Source organism: Schistocerca gregaria, chromosome 3, assembly GCF_023897955.1.
Source record: "Schistocerca gregaria isolate iqSchGreg1 chromosome 3, iqSchGreg1.2, whole genome shotgun sequence".
Lineage (NCBI taxonomy): Eukaryota > Metazoa > Arthropoda > Insecta > Orthoptera > Acrididae > Schistocerca > Schistocerca gregaria.
In genome coordinates, this window is record NC_064922.1 from 260378412 (window position 1) to 260405795 (window position 27384).

The 27384-nt window shown below is 45.2% G+C and overlaps 1 protein-coding gene across 1 annotated transcript in view; it reads left to right on the forward strand.

The window, feature by feature from the left end:
* Nucleotides 1-27384, forward strand: part of LOC126356149 (uncharacterized) — a 119515-nt gene that overhangs the window by 69602 nt on the left and 22529 nt on the right. The window contains exons 3-4 of the mRNA XM_050006888.1: nt 13885-14096; nt 22977-23337. Of these exons, the coding sequence (XP_049862845.1) occupies nt 13885-14096; nt 22977-23337 (573 nt within the window). The remainder of the gene's footprint in view (nt 1-13884; nt 14097-22976; nt 23338-27384) is intronic.

Sequence of the window (27384 nt, forward strand, 5' to 3'; positions counted from 1 at the left end):
GCCAGGATTGTGCACAGATAAATCAAGAAATATATATGCCACATCGTCTCCCCACACACTCTAACTTACGAAGCCCATACGCACCTCAACATCATAATCTCACGATCTCACCGAATAGGAGAGAACCCTTTGCATAAAAAATACAGAGTTTATAGTAAATATAATTACAGAAGCTAAGTCCATGCCATCAGGAGCCATTGATATCCTACGATTGCATGCTAACTTCTTATCTAAAACAAGGAAACGTATTAATTACGAAATACAAAATTTTGGAGTGAAATTCTCGTTCAGCGGGTGTAAATAAAGATGCCATGCGTCGTGCATTAATTGGAAGAGATATATGTGTGTAATGTGATTCAAGTTAGGATATTCGGTTTATTTCAGAAGCTTATGTGTATTTAGAGGTGAGGCGATCGGAATCATACTACATACATACTAACAAGGGAACCTCCCCATCTCACCCCCCTCAGATTTAGTTATAAGTTGGCACAGTGGATAGACCTTGAAAAACTAAACACAAATCAATCGAGAAACAGGAAGAAGTTGTGTGGAACTATGAAAAAAATGAGTAAAATATACAAACTGAGTAGTCCATCCGAGCCGGCCGCGGTGGTCTCGCGGTTCTAGGCGCGCAGTCCGGAACCGTGCGACTACTACGGTCGCAGGTTCGAATCCTGCCTCGGGCATGGATGTGTGTAATGTCCTTAGGTTAGTTAGGTTTAAGTAGTTCTAAGTTCTAGGGGACTAATGACCACAGCAGTTGAGTCCCATAGTGCTCAGAGCCATTTGAACCATTTTTTAGTCCATCCGAAGATAGGCAACATCAAGGAAAACGTGAGCTCAGGAGCGCCGTGGTCCCGGGGTTAGCGTAAGGAGCTATGGAACGAGAGGTCCTAGGTCCTAGGTCTTCCCTCGACTAAAAATTTTACTTTCATTATTTTCGCAAAGTTATGATCTGTTCGTTTGTTCATTGACGTCTCTGTTCACTGTAGTAAGTTTAGTGTCTGTGTTTTGCGACCACACCGCAAAACCGTGCGATTAGTAGACGAAAGGACGTGCCTCTCCAATGGGAACCGAAAACATTTGGTCGCAAGGTCATGGATCAACCGATTCCTCCACAGGAAAACACGTCTGATATATTCTATACGACACTGGTGACGGCATGTGCGTCACATGACAGGAATATGTTGTCGACCCACCTAACTTGTACACTTAGCGAATGGGTAAAAAGATTCTTCAACCTTGCCCGATTTAGGTTTTCTTGTGGATGTGATAATAACTCCCAAAAAAGTGATGAAAATATAAGAGTTTGTCACATAAACTGAAAATAAAAAATTAAACTTTTCACTCGAGGGAAGACTTGAAGCTAGGACCTCTCGTTCCGTAGCTGCTCTCGCTAACCACGGGACCACGGCGCTCCTTGAGTCCCATTGTCCTTGAAGTTGCCTATCTTCGCATGGACTACTTAGTTTGCATATTTTACTAATTTTTTTCATAGTTCCACACAACTTTTCCCTGTTTTCTCGATTGATCTGTGTTCAGTCTTTCAAGGCCTATCCACTGTGCCAACTTATAACTAAATCTGAGTGGGGTGCGATGGGGAAGTTCCCTTGTAAGTTCGCATTCCCGGCACAAATCCGCCCGGCGGACTTGTGTCGAGGTCCGGTGAGCCAGCCAGTCTGTGGATGGTTTTTAGGTGATTTTCCATCTGCCTCGACGAATGCGGGCTGGTTCCCCTTATTCCGCCTCAGCTACAATATGTCGGCGATTGTTGCGCAAGCAAGTTCTCCACCATTACTCTACCACGCAAACATAGGGTTACACTCGTCTGGTGTGAGACGTCCCCTGGGGAGGGGGGGGGGGGGGGGGGGGGGGTCCACTACTGGGGGCCGAACCGCACAATAACCCTGAAAGAGTGGTTCGGTGTGGAACGGCGGAGGGTTGAAGTGGACTGCGGTAGTCTTCGTGGGGTTGTCGACCACTGCGGCTGCGGCGGGGGCGGAGCTTCGCCGTCGTTTCTAGGCCCCCGGGTAACACACAACACACAACAAATTCGCATTTGCCTTGAAATAAAATTCGAGAAAGAAATGTCGGTAGTATTACTGTATTGCCTACAGAGAACAGCTATCTCAAGAAGTGAATGGCACAATTTAATGCGCCATTGGAAACCGCCCTCAATTATTTGTAAAGATTTTAATGCCCACAGCTATGCTTGGGGATGTGGTTGGCAAGACTGTTGTGGGGCATCTTTACTTCACATAATGGGTGACTTCGGCCTTGATGTTTTGAATGATAGAACGCCAACATTGATTCCGAAACCGAAAGAACGCCTATCCGCTGTCGACATCTACACCTACATGACTACTCTGCAATTCACATTTAAGTGCTTGGCAGAGGGTTCATCGAACCACAATCATACTATCTCTCTACTATTCCACTCCCGAACAGCGAGCGGGAAAAACGAACACCTAAACCTTTCTGTTCGAGCTCTGATTTCTCTTATTTTATTTTGATGATCATTCCTACCTATGTAGATTGGACTCAACAAAATATTTTCGCATTCGGAAGAGAAAGTTGGTGACTGAAATTTCGTAAAAAGGTCTCGCCGCGACGAAAAACGTCTATGCTGTAATGACTTCCATCCCAACTCACGTATCATATCTGCCACACTCTCTCCCCTATAACGTGATAATACAAAACGAGCTGCCCTTTTTTGCACCCTTTCGATGTCCTCCGTCAGTCCCACCTGGTAAGGATCCCACACCGCGCAGCAATATTCTAACAGAGGACGAACGAGTGTAGTGTAAGCTGTCTCTTTAGTGGACTTGTTGCATCTTCTAAGTGTCCTGCCAATGAAACACAACCTTTGGTTAGCCTTCCCGACAATATTATCTATGTGGTCCTTCCAACTGAAGTTGTTCGTAATTTTAACACCCAGGTACTTAGTTGAATTGACAGCCTTGAGAATTGTACTATTTATCGAGTAATCGAATTCCAACGGATTTCTTTTGAAACTCATGTGGATCATCTCACACTTTTCGTTATTTAATGTCAACTGCCATCTGACACACCATACAGAAATCTTTTCTAAATCGCTTTGCAACTGATACTGGTCTTCGGATGACATAATCCTGTATTCACCAAAGCTCGTTGTGGATGTCCAGTGGAATATTTGCGACTCTCCCTTGGTATAAGGTCAGTATGCCATAGAGATACATAGAGGTAGCCTTCACCCATTTATTACTAAAAACGGTTCACAGTACCGCGCCCGCTGCACCGACCGACCATCACCGAGACTGTCGCCCTAGCACCGGATAATTACGGACTCATCGAGAAACGCTCCATTGTGAGGCGAGAACACACGTGTTCCGCGTCCGTGCCACGCCAGTGAACACAGCTTCACCCTGCGCAGGCGGCCAGTGACTCAGTGTGGAGGCGCTGTAGTTGGTCAGCATTTCGAGATAGCGACACCTCACGCGCGTCTACGCGCGAGTCTGCGGAAAAGCTTCTAACTCTTAACACAACTCAAGATTGCCTTCGAATGCCCAAGAACCCATCAAGAAAGCGGAAAGTAACCAAAACTGACTGCGTCAAATATCAAGAAACAATAGAGGACCGGATTAAGACGCTAACCACATAATTGTCACCGTTGGAGAGGTGTGAATTTTTAGTATTATCATGATGGAGCAACTGCATCAATTCCTACACAAAAAGCAACCTACGAGGGGCATTTGAAAAGTCCGTGCAAAAATAAAAACTACTTACACTGCTGGCCATTAAAATTGCTACAGCAAGAAGAAATGCAGATGATAAAGACCTATTGGTTGGACAAATATAGTATACTAGAACTGACATATGTTTACATTTTCACGCAATTTGGGTGCATAGATCCTGAGAAATCAGTACCCAGAACAACCACCTCTGGCCGTAATAACGCCTGGGCATTAAGTCAAACAGAGCTTGAATGGCGTGTACAGGTACAGCTGCCCATGCAGCTTCAGCACGATACCACAGATCATCAAGAGTGGTGACTGGCGTATTGTGACAAGCCAGTTGCTCGGCCATCATTGACCAGACGTTTTCAATTGGTGAGAGATCTGGAGAATGTGCAGCAGTCGAACATTTTCAGTATCCAGAAAGGCCCGTACAGGACCTGCAACATGCGGTTGTGCATTATCCTGCTGTAATGCAGGATTTCGCAGGGGTCGAATGAAGGGTAGAGCCACGGGTCGTAACACATCTGAATTGTAACGTCCACTGTTCAAAGTGCCGTCAATGCGAACAAGTGACCGAGACGTGTAACCAATGACATCCCATACCATCACGCCGGGTAATACGCCAGTATGGCGATGACGAATACACGCTTCCAATGTGCGTTCACCGAGATGTCGCCATACACGGATGCGATCATCATGATGCTGTAATCAGAACCTGGATTCATCCGAAAAAATGACGTTTTGCCGTTCGTGTACCCAGGTTCGTCGTTGAGTACACCATCGCAGGCGCTCCTGTCTGTGATCCAGCGTCAAGGGTAACTGCAGTCATGGTGTCCGAGCTGGTAATCCATGCTGCTGCAAACGTCGTCGAACTGTTCGTGCAGATGGTTGTTGTCTTGCAAACGTCCCCATCTGTTGACTCAGGGATCGAGACGTGGCTGCACGATCCGTTACAGCCATGCGGGTAAGATGCCTGTCATCTCGACTGCTAGTGATACGAGGCCGTTTAAATCCAGCACGGCGTTCCATATTACCCTCCTGAACCCACCGATTCCATATTCTGCTAACAGTCATTGGATCTCGACCAACGCGAGCAGAAATGTCTCGATGCGATAAATCGCAATCACGATAGGCTACAATCCGACCTTTATCAAAGTTGGAAACGTGATGGTACGCATTTCTCCTCCTTACACGAGGCATCACAACAACGTTTCACCAGGCAACGCCGGTCAACTGCTCTTTGTGTATGTGAAATCGTTCCTGATATCAGCACGTTGTAGGTGTCGCCACCCGCGCCAACCTTGTGTGAATGGTCTGAAAAGCTAATTATTTGCATATCACAGCATCTTCTTCCCGCCGGTTAAATTTCGCGTCTGTAGCACGTCATCTTCGTGGTGTAGCAATTTTAATGGCCAGTAGTATACGTGTTTGGGGTAAACATTATTTTTCGGCCTAGTCTCCTTTTAGTCTTATACACTTCGTCCAACTCTGTTCTAATTTGTCGATCCCTTCCGAATAATAGGAATTGTCCAAGTCTGTAAAATAGCTACGTATCAGTTGCTGCAATCACCCCCTCCTTTAAATAAAATCTTCGTCCCGCCAGCCATTTCATCACATTGCGGAACAAATAGTAGTCCAGGGTTGCCAAGTCTGGAGAATAGGGGGGATGTGAAACGATTTGGACTCCTATTACCATTAATTTTGCGACCACAACTGCTGAGGTGTGTACTGGTGCATTGTCGTGAGGGAAAGGACTTCTTTGCGGTCCAATCACTGGCGTTATTCTTGCAACTCAGTTTTCAAATGGTCCAGTAACGATGAATAATATGCACCTGTAATAGTTTTACCCTTTTCCAGATAGTCGATGAAGATTATCCCTTGCGAATCCCAAAAGACAGTCGCCATAGCCTTTATGGCCAAAAGAATGGTCTTCGCCTTTTTTGGTGCACATTCTCCCTTGGTAACCCATTGTTTAGATTGTTGTCTGGTCTCAGGAGTATAGTAACGTATCCATGTTTCATCCACAGTGACGAAACGACGCTTAAAGTCCTGAGGAATCTTGCTGAACAGCTGCCAACCATCCTTGCAACACTTCACACGATTCCGTTTTTGGTCAAGTGTGAGCAATCGCGGAACCCATCTTGTGGATAGCTTTCTCATGTCCAAATGTTTATGCAAAATATTATGTACCCGTTCATTCGAGATGCCCACGGCACTAGCAATCTCACACACCTTAACTCTTCTGTCACCCTTCACCATATCATGGATTTTATCAATGATTTCTGGAGTTGTAACCTTCACAGGGCGCCCAGAACGTTCAGCATCACTTGTGTCCATTTGGCCACTCCAACAATTCAATTTTGAAACCATTTATAAACTTTTCTAATCGAAGGTGCAGAGTCACCTAATGTTTATCAAGCTTCTCTTTAGTCTTCTGAGGCATTTTTCTTTTCGTAAAGTAATGTTTAATCACCACACGAAATTCTTTTTCGTCAATTTTTTGACAATCACTCGACTTCCTTGATTCACACGAATGCCGAACACAAAGAAATAGGCCAATATGGCTGAAACTTGGTATGCGTTCTTTTCAAAGATGCTACTAACTAAACATTATCTCAATACGCGCCGGTGGTGCCATCTCTCGGACTTTGCACGGACTTTTCAAACGCCCCTCAATACAGAGCAATGAAAACATGTCCGATTGCCTGTCGACAGCGCCGACCAATACACTCCTTGTAGGAAAAAAATAACCGCACAAGGATCACTAGAATGTGACGGCCAGGAAAATCCAGCACTTACATCAAATCCTGTAGCCCAAAAGTAAGAAAAGAAAACCATATGCATAGAGCTCCTCTTCTTATAACTATCATCAGCTTCGAGAATTATTCCAACGAGAAAACGGTATACTAGAACACAGCCTTGGGAAGCGAAAACGGTTGGCTAAATTAAGTCGAAATCTACATGGACGGCTCCAAGACACCAGAAGTTGCAGGTTATACTTTCTACTGCCCATTGACAAACACTTCAGGGAGGCTATGCCGTACCTAGTGAAGCATCCATTTTCACTGCTGAAATACTAGCAGTTGGCGAAGTGGCTACTTATGGTTGGTTGGTTGGGTGGTTGACTGGTAGGTTGATTCGAGGTGAGGGGACGAAACAGCGAGACCATCGGTCCCATCGTATTAGGGAGTCCCATCGGATTAGGGAGGAAAGGGGAGGGAAGTCGACCGTGCCCTTTTCACAGGAACCACCCCGGCATTTACCAGAAGCGATTTAGGGAAATAACGGAAACCCTAAATCACGATGGCTAGACGCTGGTTTGAACTGTCGTCCAAGTGCGAGATCATTGTGCTAACCACCTACCTACGGAACAAGGAACGCATTTCAAACGGTCTTGATCTTAACTGACTTTCAAAACACTTTCCAGAGGATATAAACTTATCGGAATATGACCACTCTCAATTATATATGGTATAAGATACATTGAGTTTGATTCATACTAAAGGAAAAGTTTGCATTGACGTTAACCTCCTGTGGTTCAAGAGGCATTCAGGCATAATTGGGAACGAAATAGCTGAGAGATATGCTAAAGGAAAGTATATTTGCAAGAATTTGATACCCCTGTAGTGACTTATAAGGAAAATGCGCCAAGTCTTAAAGGATTAATGGAACAAGGAGATAAGGAATGGATGAAAACCCCAAGAAACAAGGAATATTTTACGCCCGTATTCAGCCAGAACTGCGGGTGGAACCTGCCGAGGAAACTGTGGTACACCAGAATCAGGATGAGTAAACAGTACCAGGGCTACGGATGCGGTTGGGACGTGGATGTTACCACAGTCGCCTTTTTCAAATTAAAGTTGTAGCTTCACCAGTGGCGTGGTTGTTGCAGTGGAAAAGAACGCGATTTAAACATGTAATAGCGGGATGCACACAGCAAGGGAAATTATACCTCGAGCTGAAGGTGTTAATACTTAAAACCATTACTGTCCTCTTAAGTATGAATGATATAAGGATATCTCACATAACAGGAATGACTCGAAACTGAAAATTTAATCTGATTTTGTGTCGATGTTTATATTTGTATACGTGCAATGTATACACTCCTGGAAATGGAAAAAAGAACACATTGACACCGGTGTGTCAGACCCACCATACTTGCTCCGGACACTGCGAGAGGGCTGTACAAGCAATGATCACACGCACGGCACAGCGGACGCACCAGGAACCGCGGTGTTGGCCGTCGGATGGCGCTAGCTGCGCAGCATTTGTGCACCGCCGCCGTCAGTGTCAGCCAGTTTGTCGTGGCATACGGAGCTCCATCGCAGTCTTTAACACTGGTAGCATGCCGCGACAGCGTGGACTTGAACCGTATGTGCAGTTGACGGACTTTGAGCGAGGGCGTATAGTAGGCATGCGGAAGGCCGGGTGGACGTACCGCCGAATTGCTCAACACGTGGGGCGTGAGGTCTCCACAGTACATCGATGTTGTCGCCAGTGGTCGGCGGAAGGTGCACGTGCCCGTCGACCTGGGATCGGATCGCAGCGACGCACGGATGCACACCAAGACCGTAGGATCCTACGCAGTGCCGTAGGGGACCGCACCGCCACTTCCCAGCAAATTAGGGACACTGTTGCTCCTGGGGTATCGGCGAGGACCATTCGCAACCGTCTCTATGAAGCTGGGCTACGGTCCCGCACACCGTTAGGCCGTCTTCCGCTCACGCCCCAACATCGTGCAGCCCGCCTCCAGTGGTGTCGCGACAGGCGTGAATGGAGGAACGAATGGAGACGTGTCGTCTTCAGCGATGAGAGTCGCTTCTGCCTTGGTGCCAATGTTGGTCGTATGTGTGTTTGGCGCCGTGCAGGTGAGCGCCACAATCAGGACTGCATACGACCGAGGCACACAGGGCCAACAGCCGGCATCATGGTGTGGGGAGCGATCTCCTACACTGGCCGTACACCTCTGGTGATCGTCGAGGGGACACTGAATAGTGCACGGTACATCCAAACCGTCATCGAACCCATCGTTCTACCATTCCTAGACCGGCAAGGGAACTTGCTGTTCCAACAGGACAATGCACGTCCGCATGTATCCCGTGCCACCCAACGTGCTCTAGAAGGTGTAAGTCAACTACCCTGGCCAGCAAGATCTCCGGATCTGTCCCCCATTGAGCATGTTTTGGACTGTATGAAGCGTGGTCTCACGTGGTCTGCACGTCCAGCACGAACGCTGGTCCAACTGAGGCGCCAGGTGGCATGGCAAGCCGTTCCACAGGACTACATCCAGCATCTCTACGATCGTCTCCATGGGAGAATAGCAGCCTGCATTGCTGCGAAAGGTGGATATACACTGTACTAGTGCCGACATTGTGCATGCTCTGTTGTCTGTGTCTATGTGCCTGTGGTTCTGTCAGTGTGATCATGTAATGTATCTGACCCCAGGAATGTGTCAATAAAGTTTCCCCTTCCTGGGACAATGAATTCACGGTGTTCTTATTTCAATTTCCAGGATTGTATATGTTTATCACATCAAAGGAATCTAACTAAACGACTCGCACATCAATATTTAATTTCATTTTTGTTTCGGATGTTTGTATCTGTGTATGTAATCATGTTTATATGTTTATGTAACTTACAAATTCTAAAATGCATCGTATGTAGGTGTATAAATAAACTAAATGTAGCAGACGAATTTGTGGTTATCACCTACGGACAACTAGAAATAAATAACTTGTCTTGAGCACTGAAGTGTAAACATAGATTCTATTAACTAACCGAAGATCACAAACAGCACGCCCAGGAAGTTTGTCGCCCTGTGACATCAGCAACGTTACATCTTATCTGCAATCCCTGCGGGGCGTTTAGAAGGTGTGTTAAGTTGTGCGCTCAGCAAAATGAACACACGTTTGAACGTCGCTCTTAAATGAGCGTTCTGCTAACAGAACATCCATCTGCACACAGCCAATCGCATAAAGCATATTGCATCCACCTCGAAAATTTCGAGTTTCTATCTCTCTAGCTAAAATTGATGGAAATTTGATTTAAACTGCTTTCTATACATCAGTTACATGAAAGAAAAGGAAAATAATGTTCTGTCTAAAAATTATAGCTCATTAATACAGCTTACTGAAAAAAAAACTAAATAAACTATATTCATTACTCGGCAGAAAAAGTAACGTTTTTATGTTCACCTATTTAAGTAAATACTTCTTCCACTAATTATTTCGTGAATTACAGGAAGAAACACTTTATCTGAAACGCCCTGTATGTTGAGATATCAACGAATAACTTCCACGGTACTTGAAAGAATTGTAGAGAGGAATAACCGTAAAAGAAGACGAAGATTAGAATATATCCGAAAAATAATTGAGGAGATTGGGTACAAGTGGTGCTCTGAAATCAAGAGCCTGGCACAGGAGAGAGATTTGTGGAAGACAGCATCAAACCAGGCAGAAGACTGATAATACAAAGTACGGTCGCTAGCTGTGCTTTGATCCACGACACAGAGTTACACTTCTCTGTACACAGAGGTCAATCTTTAAGTGCCCTATGGGCATTTAACCACTCCTAGGAAGATTCCGAGATCTGACCATTGGACTTCTTGTCAACAGTTGAGTTGATGTTCTGCCACCTTATACACCGTATGTGTTGACAAGCGTCGTTTTACCAAACGCTGAGGCATTGGACCTTATACAAAAAATTTAGTAATGATTTCCCAGAAACAGTGTTGTCACCCAGAATCACAGAGGGACCTGAAAAGGGAGCACTCCCTAATACCGAAACTGAATGCGTACCAATAAAACCAACTGATGATGTTATCTGTACTACATATATGATACAATAGCAGGTACACTAACAGGTGTGGTCCTAGTATCTATTAGAACAAAAACTTCAGGAATTTTTTTTGTGTATCTCAGTAGTCATAGAAATCTTTTAAACTTTATCAAATTATGTCCTTTGAGAAAGACAAAGTGGGCTACCTTCTTTCATAAATTACCCCCCTGGTAGTGAGTCATGGTGAGGCTACTGGAGGGTCACTATTCACGGTAAGACATACAACCGTAAGTATTCTTTGCCATTGCTGTAGTGTTAATTCTAAAACGTATATTTTGGATATTAGTGAAACAAGATTACTAGAGATGTGTTTAAATTGTAGGACTAAAAAACCAAATGAATGATCTAACAACAGTATATGGGAATGAATACTAAAAACTGTTCTGTTAGGACTAAATACTTTCAAAATTGTAACATGGCTGACGCAGCAACTGTTGAAAATCGTCACGGTAAATAGTAACAGCCAAACAGCTGCACAATAAAGATTTATCGAAATCCTTGACCACGGTTTCGGTACACTCGTATTTCAGTATACCTTCATCAGAAGCAAAAATACACCTGACTAGGGAGACACCTTCATTAGCAAAAAACTTAGCAACATAACTGAGATGGAAGAAAAAAACACTTATAGCCTTAAGTAACCATGAAAAATACCAAAGTATTACAAGCACAAAAACATTTAGTCACTTACTAAAATATCCTGCAGTGGAGATGCATAAAACAATCGTGCCAAAGGCGTCGTCCGTAGAACTGTCATTTATTTTTCGCAGCTATGATTCTCATTCTACCCTTTTGACTGGTCACTGGTAATAGCGCACCCCCCCCCCCCCCTCCCCCCAACGAGTGGTGACTGAGTGAGCACAGTTATAAGCAACACCACTCTCTGAGCTGCAATATCAAAATAATGGAACAGCCAACTAACGAGCAGACCAGTAACGCAGGCTCGGAAATATTACTTGACATAGTACCTTTTGAGCCATCGGCCGCGTTTTACATTATACTGTTTAATCCGATTTATGTTTTTTCAAAACTAAACTACGAGGGTAATCCCAAAGGCAAGGTCTCCTATTTTTTCATAAGTACAGAACTCTGTGTGGCAGTTGGTCACATTGTTACGAAGAGTGCTTCACGCGCTATGTGTAAACATGGCGCACGCCGCGCTGAGGCGCTCAGTATTGGCTTGGCAGCCGTTGAGAATGGAAGTCCTGTTGGACGTTACAGCCAAATGCGAACTGTGCGCAGTTATTCTGTTTTTGAACGCAAAGGGCACTGCGCCGATTGAAATCCATCGCCAATTGACGGAAGTGTATGGTGAGTCGTGCATGGATGTCAAAAATGTTCGAAAGTGGTGAAGAGAGTTACAGCTGGTCGGACCAAAATTCACGACGAACAAAGGAGCGGAGACCGTCAGTTTCTGAGGAGACTGTGTTTTTTTTGAGCAAAGCATGCGTGAAGATCGGCGGATCATCCTGGATAATCTCTGCACGTTGGCTCCTGAGGTTTCCCGAAGCACCGCACACATAATTTTAACGGAAACATTGAACTGCCAGATCGTGTGCGCAAAATGGGTGCCACACACGCTGACTGAAGACCACACATGGCAACGAGTTGATGCTTCCCGCGCATTTCTTTACCGTCTTGCAGCCGAATAGGACATCTTTCTGGACTCCATTGTTAGGGATAATGAAAGCTGGGCATATCACTTTACACCTGAGACCAAGCAACAATCACACCAGTATCGGCATCCTTCTTCGCCAAAGCCGCGGAAACTCAAACAAACACAGTCTGCCGGTAAAAAGTCATGACAACAGTTTTTTGGGATGGGAAAGGGGTATTGTTGGTCGACTTTATGCCCACTGGGACCACAATTAACGCTGACAGGTAGTGTGAGACTCTGAAAAAATTCCAACAACGGGTAACTCAGAACCGGGGAAGAGGAATATGGACCAAGGGCGTACACATTCTCCATGACAAAGCTCGCCCACACATCGCTCAGCAAACCTTTGCTCTCCTGCAACAATTTCATTGGAACATAATCACACACCCAGCCTATATAGTCCTGACTTGGCGCCCAGTGACTATCACCTGTTCCCTAAGTTAAAAGAACATTTGGCCAGAAGGCAATTCAGCTCCGACGACGAGGTGAAAGAAGAGGTTCATAACTTTCTGAACAGCATGGCGGCGAGCTGGTATGATATGGGCATACAAAAACTGCCACAGAGTCTACAAAAATGCATCAACAGAAACGGTGATTATGTCGAAAAATAGCTAAATGTTCAATCTGTAAACTGATGTGAACCATTGTAGAAATAAACAGATCTGTGTACTTATAAAAAGAAGAGGAGACCTTACTTTTGGGATTACCCTCGTACTATAGGAAAGAGTACGAAACGACACGATCTGACTCAATAGCGTTAAAGAGCATTCCACGGCTGCATTTAATACGTTTTGAAACGATACTCGTCAAACATGCATATTTACCAGTGATCCTTCGAAACAGAGAAATCAAAGTTGAAGCCACCAAAGAAACATGAAAGAAAAGCTGAATTCTGAAAAAGGAAAGGGAGGTAGAAGAACATCAACATCGAGATGAACATGAACCAGGGATGTATTAGTGTTGCGTCAGTTAGACAGAAAAAAGTTTTAGCTTTTACCTGAATTTCCCAAAAGTTCACTTTTTTAGTGATCTGATGTACGTCGGTTAAAAAATGTTAAACAGAGGGAGCTGCAGTTTTATCTAATGTCTTAAAACATACCTAGATAAAAACCTGACATTTTTTATGACCTAAATTCAAAAATTGAGAATTTTTTAAACAAAAACTAAATTTACTAATTACTAAAATTCTAATTAAAAAGGTTTTGAAACATTATTTAAGACAGCAACATCCTTTTTAAAGATATGTATTAAAAATAATTGCGTAAAGAACTCCAAGCAAAAAAAAATCGCTTTGTTTTCTTTTTGAGATATGTGTGTCTATCCTGTAAATACAAAAGTAATATGCTTTATTTCGCTTGAGTCACAAAATACAATCCAGAAAAGAGCGTGTGATAAAATGCCAGGGTTCATACATCAACATTTTTTCCAAATGATTTGTTAAAAGATGGTAAGTAACACATGGACTTACAGCTGTCATTTTTTGAGCTCCAGTGTTTAAACAAACTGACAAATTCTTACATTTGTGTTCACGTAGCAGACCCCTTAAATGTGATACTGCTTAACACTTACTCTCCATGTACATTCCAGACTTTGCAGCCACACTCCGTGGTGCATTTGTACTTTCCCATTCGCGTACTGTGTACAGAGGAGCTGTGATGACTTGACACTTTGCAGGCGCCCGGCGGCCGCGTTACGGCTGGTAACCTGTGGTGCGAGAACCGCCCCTTGGCCGAGGCCCACAAGACGGCGCGGCGGTGCGGCCCGTCGGGCAAGCTGCGCGTCTTCGAGCTGGGCTTCAACGTCTCCCGCCAATGGCTGCCCGTTATAGAGGCGTGCCACGACGCCGACAAGGCCAGCACCTTCTACTCGCACCACCAGCTGCTCGGGTACGTCGCTCACGCAACACTGGTTCCCGATATAAATACAATGAGACGTCGCTATGCATATACTGTAGATTACATCTATTAAAACAATACGGACTATTTTGCCATTCCCGAGGCGCGCTGAGTGGACGCTCGGTTAGAGGCGCCACGTCACGGATTGCGCTGCCCCTCAGGCCGGAGGTTCGAGTCCTCTCTCGGGCATCGGTCTGTGTGTTGTTCTTACCTTAAGTTAGTTTAAGTAGTGTCTAACTCTAGGGACCGATGAACTCAGCACTGTCACGGTCTGTGCGGCTCCCCCCCCCCCCCTTTGCCCCCCCCCCCCCCGTCTAAGGTTCGAGTTCTCCCTCGGGCATGGCTGTGTGTGTTGTCCATAGCGTAGGTTAGTTTAAGTTAGATTAAGTAGTGTGTTGACTTAGGGACCGATGTCCTCAGCAGTTTGGTTCAAAATGGTTCAAATGGCTCTGAGCACTATGGGACTCAACATCTTAGGTCATAAGTCCCCTAGAACTTAGAACTACTTAAACCTAACTAACCTAAGGACATCACACACACCCATGCCCGAGGCAGGATTCGAACCTGCGACCGTAGCAGTCCCGCGGTTCCGGACTGCACCGCCAGAACCACAAGCCACCGCGGCCGGCAGCAGTTTGGTTCCTTACGTATACAATCACATTTGAACATTTTTTATGCCGTGCCCGAATTAATTAGTAGTCCAAAGCTTCGTCTTCAAGTGGGATTGTAGCTTCTATGAAGCTTCGATTTGCACCCTGACTCGTTACGACCTGCAGTAAACGTTCGTTACTGCGAGTTCCCGTGCAGAGGGGTGATGTCACATTTCTCCAAAACTGGAGTACAGTTGGTTGAAACCAGCAGAGAAGCATTAATTAAGCTGTTCATTGCTAAACATTTCTACAGGGTGTTACAAAAAGGTACGGCCAAACTTTCAGGAAACATTCCTCACACACAAAGAAAGAAAATATGTTATGGGGACATGTGTCCGGAAACGCTTAATTTTCATGTTAGAGCTCATTTTAGTTTCGTCAGTATGTACTGTACTTCCTCGATTCACCGCCAGTTGGCCCAATTGAAGGAAGGTAATGTTGACTTCGGTGCTTGTGTTGAGATGCGACTCATTGATCTACAGTACTAGTATCAAGCACATCAGTACGTAGCATCAACAGGTTAGTGTTAATCTCGAACGTGGTTTTGCAGACAGTGCAGTGTTTACCAATGCTGAGTTGGCAGATGCCCATTTGATGTATGGATTAGCACGGGGCAATATCCGTGGCGCGGTACTTTTGTGTTGAGACAGATTTCCAGAACGAAGGTGTCCCGACAGGAAGATGTTCGAAGCAATTGATCGGCGTCTTAGGGAGCACGGAACATTCCAGCCTATGACTCGCGACTGGAGAAGACCTAGAACGACGAGGACACCTGCAATAGACGAGGCAATTCTTCGTGCAGTTGACGATAACCCTAATGTCAGCGTCAGAGAAGTTGCTGCTGTACAAGGTAACATTGACCACGTCACTGTATGGAGAGTGCTACGGGAGAACCAGTTGTTTCCGTACCATGTACAGCGTGTGCAGGCACTATCAGCAGCTGATTGGCCGCCACGGGTACACTTCTGCGAATGGTTCATCTAACAATGTGTCAATCCTCATTTCAGTGCAAATGTTCTCTTTACGGATGAGGCTTCATTCCAACGTGATCAAATTGTAAATTTTCACAATCAACATGTGTGGGCTGACGAGAATCCGCACGGAATTGTGCAATCACGTCATCAACACAGATTTTCTGTGAACGTTTGGGCAGGCATTGTTGGTGATGTCTTGATTGGGCCCCATGTTCTTCCACTTACGCGCAATGGAGCACGTCATCATGATTTCATACGGGATACTCTAGCTGTGCTGCTAGAACATGTGCCTTTACAAGTGCGACACAACATGTGGTTCTTGCACGATGGAGCTCCCGCACATTTCAGTCGAAGTGTTCGTACGCTTCTCAACAACAGATTCGGTGACCGATGGATTGGTAGAGGCGGACCAATTCCATGGCCTCCACGCTCTCCTGACCTCAATCCTCTTGACTTTCATTTATGGGGGCATTTGAAAGCTGTTGTCTACGCAACCCCGGTACCAAATGTAGAGACTTTCGTGCTCGTATTGTGGACGGCTGTGATACAATACGCAACATCGAAAGTAAGTGTTTCCGGTCACATGTCCACTTAACATATTTTCTTTCGTTGTGTGTGAGGAATGTTTCCTGAAAGTTTGGCCGTACCTTTTTGTAACACCCTGTATATGTCTTTCTTGCTTTCACAGCGCCAGATTTGCAACTAGTGGCGAAAATTAGAACGATTTTTTTTTTCAGCGTAAATCTGTTCAGCATTAAAGCATTAGAATATCTACTAAGTTTCACTGCCATGTAATAACAACAGCCCACACTAGACCTTTGGGATTAGCTGCGCGTTAACCATAACCACCTATTACCTACTAGGCAGTCATTTCTTACGACTCTTGAGTACTGCGAATACACAGAGAAAATAATTGCTAGAGTTATCAGTATCAGTGATTATACAACCATTGTTGCTCCCTTTAGACTTTTCTGTACTAACATCCTCAACGCTTATGCAGCCATGTTCCTTGTGCATGTTAACTAATATCTTATTTTTTGGAATTTAGCAAGAAACTTCCTTGGACTGTCTTCCACCTATTAACCTCGATACATATGTCAGCTCACTTCCATTTCATTTTAATTGAAGCCATAGAAAGTGTATCTAAGTCATTTGTTTGTTTTCCTCTTTCTCCTATTTAAATAATGGTTCAAATGGCTCTGAGAACTATGGGACTTAACTTCTGAGGTCATCAGTCCCCTAGAACTTAGAACTACTTAAACCTAACCTAACCTAAGGACATTACACACATCCATGCCCGAGGCATGATTCGAACCTGCGACCGTAGCAGTCGCGCGGTTCCAGACTGAAGCGCTTAGAACCGCTCGGCCACACCGGCCGGCTTTCTCCTATTTAGTCCCAACATTCAACGCTTCATTGTTTGCTCAGCAGAGCGAGGTGGCGCAGTGGTTAGCACACTGGACTAGCATTCGGGGGGACGACGGTTAAAACCAGCGTCCGGTCACTCTGAGTTAGATTCTCTGTCATTGCCCTCGCATTAAAAGTACGCACAGTACATCACTGAGATGTCAGTACTGAAAGTAATCACTGATCATGAACTTTCCATTTAGACACATGGAAACATTCGCTTCGAAAACTCCATTTGGTTCACTAAAAGTTTTCCAGATCACATTTACTCTTCCATTTCTTTTGTTGTCGATCTATTTGTTTTCGACTGTCGTTCATACATCAACAGATTCTGTAACTATGTTACTTATTTGCTATTTTTTTGCTTATACGTCATTTTACTTTTCTGAAATTTCATTTCTTGGTGTGCCTATAAATTTGCTCTGTTTCGGTATTGTAGTTTGTTTACGCTAGACACAACAGAACAGTTTCGCGGCCGGCCGCTATGATCGAGCGGTTCTAGGCGCTTCAGTCCGGAACCATGCGGCTCTTACGGCCGCAGGCTCGAATCCTGTCTCGGGCATGGATGTGTGTGATGTCCTTAGGTTAGTTAGGTTTAAGTAGTTCTAGGTTCTAGGGGACTGATGACCGCTGATGTTAAGTCCCATAGTGCTTAGTCATTTGAACCATTTGAACAGTGTCGCAAGTAGAAACAGAAGTGGTTCGGAGTTGTTTTCTGAATAAGTACTGCTTCTCACTTTTCCCAGCTTTAGGATCTGGAGTTTCCTCTAAGACTGGTAAGAACAGTGTTGATGACTCTTTGTAACTTCCAAACGTTCTTTCTGTTTCTTTGGACAAGTCACAAAGAGTGCGATGCAGCAAAGGGTAAGTTGTTCCTTTAGGAGAAACACCATCTTCGTTTTCTCGATTTAAGGGTCTGAATAATTGTTCTAGCTATGATGATAATAAGTTTACTGATGTAGACTCTTGACTCGTCTGTCAATAATTTATTACACACCATCCTGATGAAACGTATGTTCCTCTCTGTACTAACATGGATCGAATTACTGCCTTATTTCTGAAAGACTGTTAGTACCCAAATATATATTTCGTAGGTCACTTGAAGCAAAATACTGGGATAATTGTTTTCATAACGGCCTCGGTTGAAGCCCCCTCTCACCCCCCCCCCCTCCCTCCCTTTTCCCCTCTTTCACACTCATATGCGCTGCTATTCAGTCTTTACGGACGTCAACGGGATATTAAATGTGAACAATCTTTGCCTCCTTCCTCATTGGCCTTTAATCAAGACGACATTTCCTGTCATCACTGGAAGTGACATCCAATGACTAGTCCACTTTCGAAATCACTGAGCTCTCCTGACCGACCCATTATGCTCTAATTGCTACATTATTGTCGTTGACACCACGATCCCCGACTCCTTCTATACCGACGGTAGGGTTGCCATCCGTTTCGATATATCGGGACCGTCACCAATATGGACCTCCTTAGCCCGATATCCCGGCAAAATCCAATTTTGTCCCGATTTTGCAAATTACTGTTACGAACTTGCCTCAGATGCTGAAGTAACGCCACCTGTTAGCGCAACACGTAAATACAGACTCAGTTAGTTTTATTTATGTCAACAATTTTATTTTGACAAGGTCGTCTCATAGATGCCGTTGCATGTTGCGTATTCTGTATCGACGATGCAAGCACCTTCTAGATCCAGCGCCATCATACGAGAAAATACCAGACTCCTTCATTAGTATGGGGTGGAACTATTTAAGCAGCGCCACGCGGAAGAATTCGGGCATTTCCCATTTGATTAGCTATTCGATAAGACGGTTCTTTCTAAACGTAATAAAGACAACGAGGGCAAGGTAGTAATGTCTGAAGTGTTTCCTGCGGGTGTATACGACGTGAAGCGTATAGTAAGTGTACTTCGATACTTCGAGTTTTATTGTCGACTGTTTACCGTCTGATAAACTTATCATAGCTTACAAAAATTACCAAGGATGGAAAGAGAAACGGTCACTTTTCGGATGATTACACAAAAGAGTGGTCTTTTATCAAGGAAGGGCGTACGGATCAAGAGGCGTTGTCTCAGATATGTAGCTGTTTAATCTCAGTAACACACGGAGGTGTGCCAGATGTGAGGCAGAATATTTCTACGAAGAATCATTCAAATAGATTAGCGGTAGCGTGGACATCAAAGCCTATTTCTACATTCGTGATTAAAGAAGTTACCCAGGAAGAATTGCTCGTTGCTGCTGAAAAACTATCAACAGCTCATAAAGTTGTCAAGCATTATCAGTCTTTCATTTCTCACCGTAAAACTGAATACCGCAGTGTATCCTGACTCCAAAGTCGCCGAAAAGCAGTCTACAACCAGGATCAAAGCTACAGCTATTGTGGAAATATTCTCGCACCACACTCTGTGTCCGAATCCATACAATTGCAAGAAGTTTCATTTTACGGCATAGGAACCGACGCATCGAACCACAAGAATGAAAGATGTTTCCTTTAGGTATTCAATACTTTACTGAAACTAACTGTCGAAGTTTGATTTGCTGAGTAACGAAACATCGGAGACAATTGAAAATTTTTGTCTGGACACTTTAAACAACTGCAAATTCCATTAGATAAATTAATCGCCGTTTGTGGAGACACTACCAGTACCAACTTCGGAGAGCTTCATCGATGCGGCCAGCTGTATGTGTTTCACAAAATTAAAGAATAAGTAGGAAAAAATATAGAAGGAATTGGATCCCATTCCCATATTCTCAATGCTAGATCAAGCGCCGTTGGAGTCTAAACTGTCAAATAATCGTCGTGAAAATATTTCATTATTTTTCAATATACACGGTAAGGAGATGTGCTTATACGTTTACGTCGATCATTAGACTCTTGTATCTCATTCACTTTCTGGAGAGGGTACGTGAGAGGGGAAATACTGACGTGTTTGTTGCTTAGCACTCCTCGTGGCGATGAGTTGCTGGCTCATAAGCTACAAACTACGCACGGAAGTAACATAGATTCTGGTATCCGAATTACGAGACAATCGTTTTCAAATGCGGTACGTATTTGTAGCAAAAAGCGTAAATTGAAGTTGTTGCAGTACAACATAGTGATTAGAAGAAAAATGGCCACTGTTGAGGAAAGCATGATGCTAGCAACAACCGTGAATACAACAATCGACGCGAAGTGCTCCGAATGGGTTCGACGTGCGATGACCCAATCCATGGGACCATCAGGCAGAATTTAGCGCGTCCACTGTAATCTCTACACCATTGTTACTTCCACAATTACGTTCTTAACTTCTGCGGCGACTCTGTCTTTTTTGTGTGTTCAGAAATTGAAAATAAAGGTTGCACAGCTCGCGTAGATCAGTTCAGTTCCTTTAGCCTTAACATAAGCTTCTAAAGTTTCTTTTTATGGGATGCGTAACTACAGTATGAGTATTGTTTTGTTGTAGATTCAGCACCGAAAAAGAAAAGAGCATTACAAAAGAGAGAAAGTCAAAGCCGAAAACAGAAATTTAGGGACGTGTTACGTAAGGAAGAACAATTTAAAGGGTGGTTAACTGCACATGCCAAGGATATTTATCGTGCTCATTAGTTTGTGTGCTGGAAGAAACGAACTTTTGAAACAGGCAAATCGCGACCCGCGCAAAAACCTGGTGTTACAGTTTAATAAACAATCAGTGCTTTCATCGTGGGTGCATCACCGTACTACGTGCACTGCAAGTTGTCGAAGAGGATACCAAAGCTGCTGAAATATGATTCGCGACGCCAGTTGTTGAGCATCCACTATCCTTGTCAACAACAGAGCACATATACTGATCAGCCAGTACATTACGACCAGCTACTTAATGGCGGGCAAGTCCACCTTTGTCCCGGATAACAGCGGGGACGGGTCGTGGCACGGAAGCAGTGAGTCCTTGGTAGGTCACTGGAGGGAGTTAGCACCACATCTGCACACACGTCACCTAATTCCCGTAAATTCCTGAGTGCGGGGCGATGAGCTCTGACCCTACGTGCAATCACATCCCAGATGTGTTTGATCGGGTTCAAATCTGGTGAGTTAGGGGTCCAGCACATCAACTGGAACTCGCTGCTGTGTTTCTGGAACCATTCTACCACACTCCTGGCCTTGTTACGTGGCATATTATCTTGTTGAAAAAAGCCACAGCTGTCGGGAGACACGATCGTCAAGAAGGGGTATACGTGTTCTGCAACCAGTGTACGATACTCCTTGGTCGTCATGGTGCCTTGCAAGAGCTTCACTGAACCCATGGTTGCCCATGTGAATGTTCCCCAGAGCACAATGTAGCCGCCGCCAGCTTGTCTCCATCCCGCAGCACAGGTGCCATGGAGCTGTTCTTCTGGAAAACGACGGATTCGCGCTCTCCCATCGGCATGATGAAGAAGGTATCGGACTATGCAACGCTCTGCCTCTGAGCCAACGTCCAGTGCCGATGGCCACATGCCCATTTCTGTCGTAGTTGTCGATGTCGTGGTGTTAACATTGGCACATGAATGGATCGTCAGCTGCGGAGGCTCGTCCGTCAGTAGCAGTGTTCGGTGCACTGTGTGTTGAGACACTGTTGTATCCTACCCAGCATTAAAGTGCGATGTTAGTTCCGCCACAGTTCGCCGCCTGTCCTGTTTTACCAGTCTGCCCAGCCGCCGACGTCCGACATCTGTCATAAGGGGTGCCGCGCTGATTAGCCGCGCGGTCCAACCGCCTTGGCACGGTTCGCACTGCTTCCGCCGTCGGATGTTCAGTTCTCCCTCGGGTATTGGTGTGTGTGTTGTCCTTAGCATAGTTTAAGTTGTGTGTAAACCTCGGGACCGATGACCTCAGCTGTTTCATCCTATAGGAACTTACCACCACAATCAGAACAATCTTGTTGGGTGACCGCCCAAGCCCACGACGTCTGGGCGTGATTTCACCTTGGTTTCACTACTTGTTGAAGACACTCACCACAGCACTCCTCAAACACATGACAAGTCGTGCAATTTTGGAAATACTCGTGCCGAGCCTCCACGTCATCACAATCTGTCATTTGTCAAACTCAAATAATAATGTGTGTGAAATCTTATGGGACTTAACTGCAAAGGTCATCAGTCCCTAAGCTTACACACCACTTAACCTAAATTATCCTAAGGACAAACACACACACCCATGCTCGAGGGAGGACTCGAACCTCCGCCGGGACCAGCTGCACAGTCCATGACGGCAGCGCCTCAGACCGCTCGGCTAATCCCACGCGGCAAGCTCAGATAGATCGCCCGCTTTCCCATCTAAACACGGACACTGATGCTGCCGTGCATGTGTCTGAGTAGCAGAGATTCATCGCTAGGTGACGCTGCTATCGCCTGGGCGGTTTTATATAAATAGTTGGTCGGTGGTCATAATGTTATGACTGATCAGTGTAGATGATTTCATAAAAGACATTTTCCTCGATTCTAAAATTGCTCAAAATACTAATGGCACCAGGCTTCCCTAATTTCACCAGCTGCCACATGGTCGCGTATACAAACAGTGATCCAATACTGTCAAATGTTTTTTATTCCAGTCTTTGATCACAATATGAATTCTTTAGACGATGACCGGTTTCAGTCAGTAATGACCATCCCCAGATCTTTTTTTCACGAATTTGTTTGAAAACAGGACTGTTCAGTGTACAAAATTGTTGGTGAAGGGGACATGTTACTACCCAATACGTCATTAGATCCTTTTTTTGTCGCAACTCAACAAGTTTTTTGCCTCTTTAGGAACTTTCAAGGTGAACATAGGGACTTTTTATATATTGTATGGGGACATGTTTAGAAATCAGTTGGCAACACTGTCCTCAGGTCGCTGCTGCGGTTCCGGCGACAGCAGACGCAGCCGCGACCGACATTCACTCAGGGCTGCGAGTCGGGAGAGCTGTTCCTGGGCGTGTCTCCTAGCAACGCGTACTCGCCGTCCGCCGTCCAGCAGACTCTATCGACTACGCTGGGGTCAGAGGAGAAGGCGAGGCAGCTGCTCGCCCAGACGACGCTCAGTCGCGGTCACCTCGCGCCCTCCGCAGACTTCATCCTCAACACGCAGCAGCACGCCTCCTTCTTCTACGTGAACACGGCGCCGCAGTGGCAGATATTCAACGAGGGCAACTGGTTGTCTGTGGAATCGGTGCTGCGCAACCACGCACAGCAGCAGTTACTGGATCTGGAGGTGAGTCACACCGCCACACATACACTTCCGGAATAAAAATTAGTACACCCTTTTAGAGATTTCCCATTCACTCAAGATTTATTGTTGCAACAGTGCATATGGAGTACATCAAATGATTACGTTTACATATCAATAGCATTAGAGGTTCTCTGGCAGCAGGTATCGATCCATCTAAAACACCACATTGGCACGTGTTGTAGCCTCCACGGGCGGCAGAGCAGCTGCTGTCTCTGGAATACAGTCGACCGGACAGATGGCGAATATTCTGGAATACGTTATGTCACGCCTGCTCGACCTGTTCACGAACCTCTGAAGAGTTGGTTGATGAGCCGCGCGAGTCACTTCTCGTCCCATCATATTCCACATATGGTCGATTGGAGACTTGTCTGGAGATCGTGCTGGCCAGGGAAGTTGCTGCACGTCTTGTAGAGCACGTTGAGTTTCACGAGCAGTGTGTGGACGAGCATTATCCTGTTACACCACTGGCCATTAAAATTGCTACACCACGAAGATGACGTGCTTGAGGCGAGAAAATTAACCGACAGGAAGAAGATGCTGTGAAATGCAAATGATTAGCTTTTCAGAGCATTCACACAAGGTTGGCGTAGGTGCCGACACCTACAACGGGCTGACACGAGGAAAGTTTCCAACCGATTTCTCATACACAAACAGCAGTTGACCGGCGTTGCCTGGTGAATCGTTGTTGTGATGCCACGTGTACGGAGGAGAAATGTTTACCATCACGTTTCCGACTTTGATAAAGGTCGGATTGTAGCCTATCGCGATTGCGGTTTATCATATCGCGACACTGCTGCTCGCTTTGGTCGAGATTCAATATGGAATTGGTGGGTTCAGGAGGGTAATATGGAACGCCGTGCTGGATTTCAACAGCCTCGTATCACTAGCAGTTGAGATGACAGGCATCTTATCCGCATGGCTGTAACGGATCGTGCAGCCACGTTTCAATCCATGAGTCAACAGATGGGGACGTTAGCATGACAACAACCATTTGCACAGTTCGACGACGTTTGCTTTACCATGGACTATCAGCTCAGAGACCATGGCTGCGATTACCCTTAACGTTGCATCACAGATAGGAGCGCACGAATGGCAAAACGTCATTTTTTTCGGATGAATCCGGGTTCTGTTTACAGCATCATGGTGGTTGCATCCGTGTTTGGCGACATCGCGGTGAACGCACATTGGAAGCGTGTATTCGTCATCGCCATACTGGCGTATCACCCGGCGTGATGGTATGGGTTACACGTCTCCGCCAACTTTTGTTCGCTTTGACGGCACTTTGAACAGTGGACGTTACATTTCAGATGTGTTACGACCCGTGGCTCTATCCTTCATTCGATCCCTGCGAAACCCTACTTTTCAGCAGGATAATGCACGACCGCATGTTGCAGATCCTGTACCGGCCATTCTGGGTTCAGAAAATGTTCTACTGCTGCCCTGGCCAGCACATTCTCCAGAACTTTCACCAATTGAAAACGTCTGGTCAATGATGGCCAAGCAACTGGCTTGTCACAATACGCCAGTCACCACTCTTGATGATCTGTGGTATCGTGCTGAAGCTGCATGGGCAGCTGTACCTGTACACGCCATTCAAGCTCTGTTTGACTTAATGCCCAGGCGTTATTACGGTCAGAGGTGGTTGTTCTGGGTACTGATTTCTCAGGATCTATGCGCCCAGATTGCGTGAACATGTAATCACATGTCAGTTCTAGTATAATATATTTGTCCAATGAATACCCGTTTATCATCTGCATTTCTTCTTGGTGTAGCAATTTTAATGGCCAGTAGTGTAGAACAACACAACAGCTTCCTTTTGGAAGAACGGCAAAAGAATGTGTCTAACAACATTTTGTACGTACCAAACACTGGTTAGCGTCCTCCAGAAACGCCTTCATCCCTGACTAGAAATCCTAGGATGGGGTGACGGTGTGTTGGACGTGTGCACTCTGCACCGGCAGTGTAGCTCATACTGGGAGTAGATGGAGATCCATCTTGCGGTTGAAGCTCACTCTTGGTTCCGTGTTTCCTTAGAAATAAGTTATTTGGTCGGATTCCGCCTTGAGCAAACACAAATGTTGCTCTCTTTTTATCGAAGCTTGTTTAATTGAAGTTACAGCATGCACAGTGGACTTTTTTATTTGCTTTCCATCAAATATCCTTTTGTTTGATAGAATGCAAACAGAAAGCTACAGAAATCATTGCCTCTGTTAACAAATATGACGTGACTGTCACATATTGCCGAGCGGTATTTGATTATTTTTCTGCTCATTTCTTGGTTGTTTTTGTGGACAGTACATGACGTGCTAACTCTGGAGGAAGGCTTCAAATTACCTTGTTAAAAGCAAGAGGCCCGAAGTGTCCGTTCTATGGTCTAGCTTGGCCACAAAAGATCAGTCCCAGAGACTCTGAAGAAGGGAAGTGGATCGCCAAGGCATTGCAGTTCTCAGAAGTGGGTGTGATAAGCCCCTACCCCTCGCTTTGGTGGTTACCGCGGCTGTTTTCATTTGAAGGCAGCTGCCACTAAGCCGCTGTAGGTTCCTAGAATGTATCTGTGTGTGGCGAATTTACCTTCCTGTACGCAGATCTGACAACATGCTCAAACGGCGCTGCCCTGATCCCATGAGAAAACTCGTTTTTATCTTCCTTCCAGATCTTGCCCGACAACGTGTTTTGGCACGAAGATCTCTACCAATGAGTGGAACTTGGCTAGCAGCCGATACCAACCTCATGAATGTTGAGATGCATTCAGTAAGTAAAGAATGGGAAATTTGTGCAGGGTTCCCCGGTATTCACGTAAATAAAGCTAAAATCTCGCTGGACACTGAGGCAACGGCTGGGTGTCCTACCCTGCACCGGAAAGTAGACCTGCACATTCCTGCAACAGAGTCGCAGAGACAAATCATCAACGGAACCACGACTGCGCGAGATCTTCCGGCAGAGAGACACAAGAAGGCGCAAGGGGGATAAAGAGAACTATGGCCACGTCTCCCTGATGTGTCCCATCTGCAACTGACACGTGAACTGTTATGTTGTTATAACCAACCACATCCTCAAGTGCCCGAACCGGCGAAAGTGTAGAAAAGAGTCCAGAGCTTCTGCTCACAGCCCATCGACAGACAGTTGGTCAACTGTCAGAGGTGGCGCAACAGTGTTCATAAAAAAATACCCGATTTGTAGCATATAGGAGAGTCGTTCTTCCACCACGACAACGCACCTGCACATACAGCCGTCTCTGTTAGACAGTTTTTGGCTAAAAATGGCATGGTTCCGCTGCCCTAAGCACCTTACTCGCCTAACTTGGCTTCGTGACACGTTCTCTTATTTCCTCGCATGAAAAGTGGCATGAAAGGACACCGATTTGACAGCATTGAAGAAGTCAAGAAAAAATTGAGAGGGGAACTGTCAGCCATTTCTAAAGATGACTAAAAAAACGTTTCGAACAGTGGAAGCTCCGATAGGACATTTTGAAGAGGAGAAGGTTGTTTTGCAAAAAATTTAAAAATAATTCTGGCATTTTGAGTACCCACTTGCATTCCATAACACTTATTCCGTACACTGTGTTGACTTACCCAAAAAATTTCGAGTCTGCTTGTTACTAGCAGATCTAAGACGTTTTCCTCGGTTCTCTGATTATTCCAGTTAATTTCGCAATATTCACTGCGTTTTCTGAGGTGAGGTTGGCGTTGTACGAGGGCTATCCACAAAGTACATTACGTTTTGGAATTAAAAATAAATAAAATATTGGAATTTTTTTATTATATACAGATGAAAGCCACACTTAAATACTACTTTTCTCCATATTTGCCATTTAAAATAAGGCACTTATCGTAGCGATGGACATGCTTGGAAATTCCTTCGTCGTAAAATTCGGCTGCCTGCGCCTTCAACCACGTGGTTACCTCTTTTTGGACAGAAAAGGTGTGATTTTTGTGGATTTCCTGGAAAGAGGCACTACAATAAGCTCTCAAAGGTATTTTCAAACTCTGCACAACCTCAGAAGAGCAATACAAAACAAGCGCAGGGGAA